General features: G+C 39.5%; 1 protein-coding gene across 1 annotated transcript in view; it reads left to right on the forward strand.

Moving 5' to 3' along the window:
- dnai1.2 (dynein, axonemal, intermediate chain 1, paralog 2) overlaps window positions 1-8874 on the forward strand; it is a gene marked incomplete at both ends in the record, with an annotated part of 29602 nt that extends 20728 nt beyond the window's left edge. The window contains 2 exons of the mRNA XM_083887727.1: window positions 3481-3663; window positions 8773-8874. Coding sequence (XP_083743853.1) covers window positions 3481-3663; window positions 8773-8874 — 285 coding nt within the window. The remainder of the gene's footprint in view (window positions 1-3480; window positions 3664-8772) is intronic.
- Window positions 8875-9927: the final 1053 nt, after the last annotated feature.

Genomic DNA, 9927 nt, shown 5'->3' on the forward strand with positions numbered 1-9927 from the left:
ACACATTTCCTGTCATCTGTGGCGAGTGAAGTCGACTGAGAGTGACAGAGAGGAAATTAAATTTGAGCAGCCCTTGTGTGTGCATGTGTGTGTTTGCTGAATAAAACTATGTTGGTTTAATTCTTACCATCTTACAAAAAAAATTAATAAGTATGAAAGGAAATTACTTTGTTAGAAATCAGCGTGAAGCAAAAGCAGTTTTCAAAAGTTATTAAAAAAAAACTCATTAAAAGAATCATCAGTGAGATTTATTTTTTTTTCAAGCACAATAGCATCTTCTTTCTGAGCAGTGGGGAGGACAAGAATATTAAATTGGAGTCAATAAAGGTCAAATAGCTCATATTTTTTGTGACAGGATGGAGCTAGTGATTATATACAAGTATACGTGTTGTTAACAGGAATGCTACATTGTGAGACAGTGTGAATGTCACCTGTAACCCTCACCTTAGAGAGTTCAGAATCATCTTCATCCACTAAATCATGACTGTAAGACTTTTCATTCAAGGCAAAGAGATCATCCTTGTCATTTGGTTACCGTCAGATTTAGAAAAATTACAAATTTGGTCGACATAGTATAGTATGACGTTTTTGTCAAATTTTGGAAGACATGGTATAGTATGACGTTTTTGTCAAATTTTGGACCAAAAATTTTTGGTCAAATTTTTGTTAACATTTTTGACGACATAGTATAGTATGACGTTTTTGTCAAATTTTGGACCAAAATTTTTTTGTCAAAGATTTTTTCAAATTTTGGACGACATATTATAGTATGACGTTTTTGTCAAATTTTGGACCAAAAATTTTTGGTCAAATTTTTTTTTTTAATTTTGGTTGACAAAGTATAGTATGACGTTTTTGTCAAATTTTGGACCAAAAAATTTTTGTCAACGATTTTTTAAAATTTTGGACCACATAGTGTAGTATGACGTTTTTGTCAAATTTTGGACCAAAAATTTTTGGTCAAATTTTTGTTAAAATTTTTGACGACATAGTATAGTATGACGTTTTTGTCAAATTTTGGACCAAACTTTTTTTGTCAAAGATTTTTTCAAATTTTGGACGACATATTATAGTATGACGTTTTTGTCAAATTTTGGACCAAAAATTTTTGGTCAAATTTTTGTTAACATTTTTGACGACATAGTATAGTATGACGTTTTTGTCAAATTTTGGACCAAAATTTTTTTGTCAAAGATTTTTTCAAATTTTGGACGACATATTATAGTATGACGTTTTTGTCAAATTTTGGACCAAAAATTTTTGGTCAAATTTTTTTTTTAATTTTGGTTGACAAAGTATAGTATGACGTTTTTGTCAAATTTTGGACCAAAAAATTTTTGTCAACGATTTTTTAAAATTTTGGACCACATAGTATAGTATGACGTTTTTGTCAAATTTTGGACCAAAAATTTTTGGTCAAATTTTTGTTAAAATTTTTGACGACATAGTATTGTATGACGTTTTTGTCAAATTTTGGACCAAACTTTTTTTGTCAAAGATTTTTTCAAATTTTGGACGACATATTATAGTATGACGTTTTTGTCAAATTTTGGACGACATGGAATAGTATGACATTTTTGTCAAATTTTTGGTAAATATTTTTTTGAAATTTTGGTCGACATATTATAGTATGACATTTTTGTCAAATTTTGGAACAAACATTTTTGGTCAAATTTGTTTTATTATTCTGGTCGACATAGTATAGTATGACATTTTTGTCAAATTTTGGACCAAAAATTTTTCGTCAAACATTTTTTCAAATTTTGGACCACATAGTATAGTATGATGTTTTTGTCAAATTTTGGACCAAACATTTTTGGTCAAATTTTTTTTTTTAATTTTGGTTGACAAAGTATAGTATGATGTTTTTGTCAAATTTTGGACCAAAAATTTTTGGTCAAATTTTTTTTTTTAATTTTGGTTGACAAAGTATAGTATGACGTTTTTGTCAAATTTTGGACGACATGGTATAGTATGACGTTTTTGTCAAATTTTGGACCAAAAATTACAACAAAAAAAAAAACATAGAAAAAGTTTTCCAGCCCTTTTTGCTCTGGGGCTCCACCTGCAGACATTTTATGGTACTGCAACCAGTAGTTCTTTGTAGATGTCATTCATGAAGTAGATATTTGTAATTGTGATGATTTATAAAGTGGAAATGCTCATAAGGATAATGACTTGCCTGGCAGACTATGGTGTATGAATGACACAGACTCCTACAGTGCAAACAATCTCGTTGTACTCTCTGTCCTTGCTTCGCCATCTGAGCCGACTGTTGAGGAAATTAAAGTGTCAGGATGAAATGATGACAGGAGCAAGCTTTGGCCCAACTGAATACTCTCTACATCCACACTTGCTTTCTGTGTTGCTTCTTTATCTTAAATTTATCAAAAAGCAGTGAGGAAATTGCCTTACTTAACCAATTAAATATGCACAAATTAAGATATTAAAACCCTGACACGTTATGGGTTTAATAGCAGGGGCTTTTCAAGAAAAATCATATGTCAAAAGGAACCGGGGGCCGTGCATGCTCCAGGTAGGACAATATATTGGAATATAAATAAATATGCATGGAACACCAGACAGATGCAGACCCGTGTTTGAAAATACATCATAACCTGCAAAACTTGATCTAAATCCACCGTTTTATATGTTGGGTTATGGTGCTCTCAGCCAAAAATCATACCCTTCTTGATGGAGGTAAGTGGCTGTGCTTGGCTTTTGCAGTGGCCTCACATTTATTAACAATTCATTTAAATCCACTTATCCTGAAAGAGAAATATCACTGCTCTATTTCTTTTAGGATAGTTTTATATTCTGGCTTTTAATGTAGACAGACATGCAGTTCATATACACTTTAGGACTCAAGTACACACTCATACTGAGATAAAGCCTTCATTGCACCAGATGGTCAGGTTTGCATCCCTGCAGAGGCTGCTTTCACATAAGAGACAACACACTCAAGATATAAAGGCAGTCTATACCAACAGATTTATCCTTTACATATTTTCTCTCGAGACATAATGTTCACACTGAAATCCAACAGTGTTCAGCATGATAATGATATCTATTAAATATTAAATATATAGATTAAAACTACATGGTATTGATACATTTATTTTCAAAAGTCACTTAATAAAACTTAATTGCACTAATTATTTGTGTCTGTGTATTTCGAGGCAATTTTATCGTTTTTATCACGCACAAATGTATTTAATTTAACATTAAATGCCAAAGAAATAAACCAGGTATTGTCTGAAATGAAAGATAATGACTTTATTTTAAGCATGTAATACAGATCATAAGCAGTAGATATTTTATTTTAGAGTGTATTAACAGTATATAAGTGTCTCAAGAGAAAACTTTCCACAAACTCAGAGAAACAACCTGTGTGGAGCTGTATATCCTGGTATATTTCATATTAACAAACACATTTTAAATAACATTTTATTGATATGTTGAATCTTTTTTTTCTTTTAGGTCCATGTGTTTGACCTCAGTGTCAACAAATATGAGGCTATCTGCCAACAGGCAGTGGTAAGCAAAAAGACTCAGCTGACTCATGTGGAGTTTAACCCCATCTATCCCATCGTCATAGTGGGCGATAACCGAGGCTACATCAACAGCCTCAAACTCTCCCCTAACCTTCGCAAGAAACCTAAGGTAAGACTGTTTCAGAGGTTGTAGATTAGAATTATATTATAAATTACTCCACACTCATTTTAAGCCAAATGCAGCTACTTTATAATTCCATGTTCCATGTGCTAATTTGCACATACACATGGATCCTTTTTACTCAACAGTAGAGAACACTCACTAGCTTGGGATTGGGCGGCTTGCTTCGTGGCACCCAAGCCGTTGGCCCATTCTGGGATTTGAGCTGGCAACACTCCACTTACAAGCCCAATTCATTTCCTCTTGGTCAAGGGCTGCTGTCCCCAAATTCTTATCAATCAACATTTTGGATGTCACTTCATGTTCATATCAGTGAAAGCACATCAGATGTTTCAGTCTTAAGGCCACATTATACTTCTCCGACTGCGTAATGCGTTATCCGTCTGCGTCACCACGTAGACCACTCGAGCCTTTATACTTCTGCGTCGTGGTGACGGATAGGCGCTGCAATTTCCCGCCCGATCAGTAGGGGTCGCTGCGCAAGGTTGTTGTGCTTTTGGCTACAGTGAGCAATGGCGTCCGAGGGAGAAAGACTGTTTTCTGTGTCCCGGAACGCAGTTTTAAGATAATTTGAGGCGAGAAATTGGCCATTTAGAGTCTAAACATGTGCTGTGTGTGTTAAGATATGACGTATTTATAGTTCGGCAGCGACAAAGTCAGCGGGGTTCAGCTCCGCCCTCTGTGGACGCTCGGTGCTCACTGTGAGCCGGCACAGAGCAGCTTCGCTCGGCCTGTCCTGAGGACCAATCGCAGCTCTTGCGGTCTCCGTTGTCCCTTGACGGAGTGAAGGACACTTAAAAAATATTCCGTGCAGCCGGAGACGACGCAGACACTCTACAACAGGTTCTGCGTCGACGCAGAGGACTCTCCGTAGCCTACGCAGAGCACTTTACGCAGGAGTATAAATTGGGCTTGCAATGATCTCACCCAGAGCTAATTCTGCTAAATAACAGTACCATGCCTTGGGTGAATTCACATTCATGAGTCGCTGAACGAAGGCTCCATTGCCACTGATGCCAATGATTGGCGACCTTGAGTGTCTTGAAAGGCGCCTTAAATATAATGCATTATTATTATAATTATTATTATAATTATTATTATTATTATTAATGAGCTGTAGAATAATTGTAGCAGCTCTATATAACATAGCAGGAAACCAAAAGGCACAACACTTTAAACGGAGTCAGCTCTGCTGCCCCCCTGCCTTTCTTTTGTGTTCATGTTGCCGCATGTGAAGTAGAAGAAATCTATTTTTCATTTTGTGCACATTGGTGCATATTGTGCAGGCATATTAACAACACTCCCTCTGCCACTCGCATAAACACTATTTATGGGTATGTGGTTCAGCTTAACAACACATCCACACCTCAGGCTAAAACCCTGGAGTGTACAATGGGGAAATAATTGCACAGATCAGTATTACTGACAGTATTTTTGACCCCATTGTGGAGACTTAGCAAAAGACACAAGCACCCACAGCATATAATACCAATAATATGTCTATAACAACAAATCACTTTATGGGAACCACAATGGGAATGGTAGCCCATTGCAGGTTTTTCTCAGTCACTTTTGTGTAATATGCTCATTTAAAAAGCAATTTCTCAGTGTTTTTCAGATTATATACAATTGTTTCCCAAATTACCATTTACTTATGTTACTTTGACCAACATGTAGTCTACTTGTTCTTTATTTAATCACCTACTTCATTTGTAAGTGATTACATCTAAATCTAAAAAATGATGTGCTGATGGTGGATTTCAGGGGTTTGTTCTCAAATAAATTTTAAACTGAAACAAAAGGCCATTGAAGAAAGAGACAGTAATAGAGAACAAACACATTAAGTATGTTTAATATCCACCACCAACAACAGCATCCAAACTGGGTATGAGTTACGTGGGAGCCAATGGCAGTTGAGCTCTTATAAAGAGCGTTTGAACTCCCATGAAGGTAATAAAATTGTACATCTGTGGGGGTCGCTAAAATTCAACCAAAACACATTATTTGAGTTATTATTATATTATTTTAATCACAAATAATCCAGTTTTCAACATAAAGAGTAAAAAAAAATGGCTGACAGAAACATGTTCTACTACAGAACTACACACAATTACACACTTGTTCACCGAGCCACTGTGGTACAGAAGGATAGCAGCGAAAAAGTGAAAGGGAAGGTCTACAAGGCTGTAGTGAGACCTGCTATGATGTATGGCTTGGATACAGTGGCACTGTCTCAAAGACAGGAGGTGGAGCTGGAGGTGGCAGAGCTGAAGATTTTAGTTTGCAGTGACCAATATGGACAGAGGAGAGAGATTGTTTGGTCACGTGCAGAGGAGGGATAGTGATTATATTGAACATGTGGACAGTCTGTGTAACACAAGAGGACACCAGGGATTAGGCAAGATGGAGGCAGATGATCCACTGTGTCGACCCCTAGAAGCTGAAAGAAGAAGACCCACCACCAGCAACAGCTAACCTTGGCTAAAGCTCAAATGATGCCCTGTCTCTGAGAAAATTTTCCAAACCATGTCTTCAATTTCCTCTCCATTGTCATGTCTCTGGTCAAGACATTTTTGAAAGGGGTAGAGAGGTCCTTTTAGTTTTGGTAAAATAATAGCTGAGTGCTACGAGTTGTTATTACTGGGTGGTTTACGGTGCGTCGGGCAACAGGTCAAAGCATCAAAACTTAAACATTAGCAGAGTTTGTGTGAATAAGCTGCTTCTACCATTGTTATCACTGAAGCCAGTATTTCGGTGTGTCTGTACCCTTAATGGGCCACATGGTGATGCAGTGACGGTGAGCATTGTTGGCTCACACTGCATGTTCTCTCCTTGGAGAGAACACGTCGGCAAACTGCCGCTGCAACGAGGCCACGTCTGCTCTCTGGCCCGGCGAGAGGTGGTCGTCAACGGGGACGAGCGCTGACCAGTTTGATTTCGTCACCTCCGGTCCCAACTCGTCTCTCTCGTTCACCGTGGTGGCCAGAGAAACAGACGTCACCTCCCTCTAGGCTTTGAGGAGGTTGAGGTGGTAAATCTGTGTTGCTCCGCCCCTGTCAGAACGCACAACTTCATAGTCAACATCCCCCACTCGCCGCGTGACCACAAAGGGCCCTTGCCACTTGGCGAGTAATTTGGAGCTTGATGATGGTAGTAATACAAGCATTTATCTCCCTTCTAAGTTTTTTCCCGTTTCTTGTACAGCCGCTGTTGATGTTCCAGGGCCTGGAGCAAATTCTCCCGTGATAACTGACCCAGTGAATGGAGTTTTGCTCGCAAATCCAGGACGTGCTGTACCTCGTTTTTGCCGGTGCATGGACCCGCCTCCCAGTTTTCCTTAACCAGGTCCAAGACAACCTGAGGCTTTCTGCCCAACAGGAGTTCAAAGGGCGAAAATCCCGTGGAGCCCTGGGGAACCTCCCGCACTGCAAACAACAGACGGTCCAACCATTTATCCCAATTGCGGCTATCCTCGTGCACGAATCATGTTCTTTAGTGTCTTGTTAAACCGTTCCACCAGGCCGTCGGTCTGGGGATGGTACACACTAGTTCGAATTGAGCGGACACCCGGTAATTCACATAGCTCGCGTAGTGTACGTGACATAAATGATGTGCCCCGATCAGTGAGGATCTCTTTCGAGATCCCCACTCGGGATATAACTTGAAACAGTGCCTGTGCAACACTCTTCTCAGAGATGCTGCGCAGGGGCACTGCCTCGGGATAGCGTGTTGCATAGTCCACTAGGACTGATACAAAGCACTATCCCCATGCACTGCGGTCTAATGGCCCGATGAGGTCCATGTCAATTCTATCAAAAGGGACCTTAATTAATGGTAAGGGGCGCAACAGTGCTTTTGGGGTGTCCGGAGGGTTGACTAACTGGCACTCGTGGCAGGTTGCACACCACCGACTTACATCCGCCCGAATGCCCGGCCAGTAAAACCGGGCCATGATCCGGTTCAGTGTTTAATCATATCCTAGGTGACCCGCCATGGGGTTTGTTATGAGCCGCTCGGAAAATCGTTTCTCGAAGGCTTTTCGGTACTAACAACTGGGAGAGCTCTTCCCCTGTTTCGAGCGTCACGACTCGCTCTGTATAATCTGTCTTTAACGACAACAACGTAGGGGTGAGTGATTGGGTGGACCGGGCAACCATCAATTTTCATCACTTGATCAAAGGCCTGGCGGAGGGTCTCATCCCCGAGACTGCTCGAGTGGAAAATCTTCCATGGGGGCTATCTGTGACACCCCCGGAGCCAGCTGTGTTGGCCCCTCCGTCCTTTCCGACATAATGTGCCTATAAAAGCAGAGGCTCAAATCAGGGTTTTTGAATATTTGATCATCCATTTATCATTTTCACTGTGCTCCAGCATAATTTTCATTTGAATATTTTGAAAACCACAGACAGACAGACAGATGGTCTGTGCAGTCAGCCCTGCTGGAGGAAGCTATATATATATTATTGTATATTGAGCCATCCATCACTGCATAGGTGTTATGTTGCGTTGAGCCTTGAAGCTCATTCATTTAGGGGCATGCAGCTGTCTGTCTGCCCCCTCACTGTGCCCATTTCAAACTTGAAAATAGCCACACCCAGTATAAAGGTTCGAAAAGCAGGTCTTCAAGTTACCACCTCTACCTGTTCAACCTTGAGAATGAAACAATCACTCTCGAGCATAGCACAATCTGCAATTAAGTGTTATACTTCTTGTCAGGTTAATATCGTCTTGTTCTTGTTTCTACAAAATAATGTAATTATCATTGATTATTATTGTCAGGGCAGACACCTAATTAAGAATAAACCGAGTATGTGTATTGCATCGTGAGACAAGTGAGAAGAGTGTCCATCAACACCGCACTCAGAAATGTACTCCAGTTTAAGGCCTGAACCTACTCCACAGCAACAGAGACTTTTTTTTCCCTCAAAGTTTGAGTTCAGCTCATGAAAAATGAGAGCAAAAACATGTGTGATATATTTTTGTTCAGTGTGGTTTAAACTGATGTAATACAACGGGGGGGTTTGAGTGTTCATTGGGTTTTATTGTTGTTAAAGATATGGTCCCTCTCTTTGTGTGTGTGTGTGTGTGTGTGTACAGGCTAAGAAGGGTCAGGAGCTGCCTGAAGGTCCAGAGGTGGAGGTTGCCAAAATGGAGAAGCTCCTCAGTCTGCTGCGGGAACCAGAGCAAAGCACAATCTGAGTGTATCCATCTCAGGCCACATACAGATTCCCATGCTGATGTGACCGACATAGATTTTTTTCTCTCATTGTGAGTTTTTTTTTAGGGCTGCATCAACACAGAAATTAAATTGTCAATATTTAATTAGATTCTACTTCTCACTTCATTTATATCAACGCTAAACATTTTCCTGAGAAGTTAATGGTATCTAGATGATAAAGGTTGACCATTTGAGTTGACACCAATGTGATTGACAGCTGGTATAGTCCAATAGGAGCCTTTTTTGCATCAGGTGTGAATTTGAGTTTACGTGGGACAAAATCGTGAATCTGGAGGGTTGAAGGAGCGTAATTTGAAACTGAACAACTACGTCAATTTTCATATGTATATGATCAGAATCCATTACAAATCTTTGCCTTTACCCATGAGTGTTGAGATCTTCAACCTGCACTGGAGTTCCATGACAGATAGTTCTGAATGGGAACCATTCAGTGAACGGTTAAACAGGAATTGGACAACTGGCTGGTAATTTGGGGGAGACGTATTTTCAGGTGGCACCGCTAGGGTTGGATACTGTTCATAATTAAACTGATACGGTACCAGTATCGGTATCTGGAATTCGGTACCAGTACCTTTTTTTTTTACCAGTACCGGTACTTTTGAAATGTTTTTCAGTTTTACTTTATTTCCAACTACTTATTCAATGAGTTAGCTGATAATCACCTCATGAACATGTCAATGAGGTGGATTCATCGTCATTTCATCATCAACGTTTCTAGCATGACTGGCTTCAAGGGTGTTGCTACTAGTGTTGGTAGCTGATGCAGCAGTTGTCAAAATGAATGTTTGTTTAGCTTAATCTCTTGTAATAGACACTTTTGTTTTGAAACTGGAGTAGAACTGGAAACATGTTTGCTTGCTCTTTTCTATTAACACCTTTGTCCTGAAGAAATGATTACATCGGTCAATAGTTTGGCCGGTTATAGGTTTTCAGCTGACAATTTACCCCAATAAGAGGTTACACAGGATTCTGACCATCCTTCAGGCCTCAGGTCTACAATTATCGGTGAAGAA

The sequence above is a fragment of the Microchirus variegatus genome (assembly GCF_963457635.1).
Source record: "Microchirus variegatus genome assembly, chromosome: 4".
Classification (NCBI taxonomy): Eukaryota; Metazoa; Chordata; class Actinopteri; order Pleuronectiformes; family Soleidae; genus Microchirus; species Microchirus variegatus.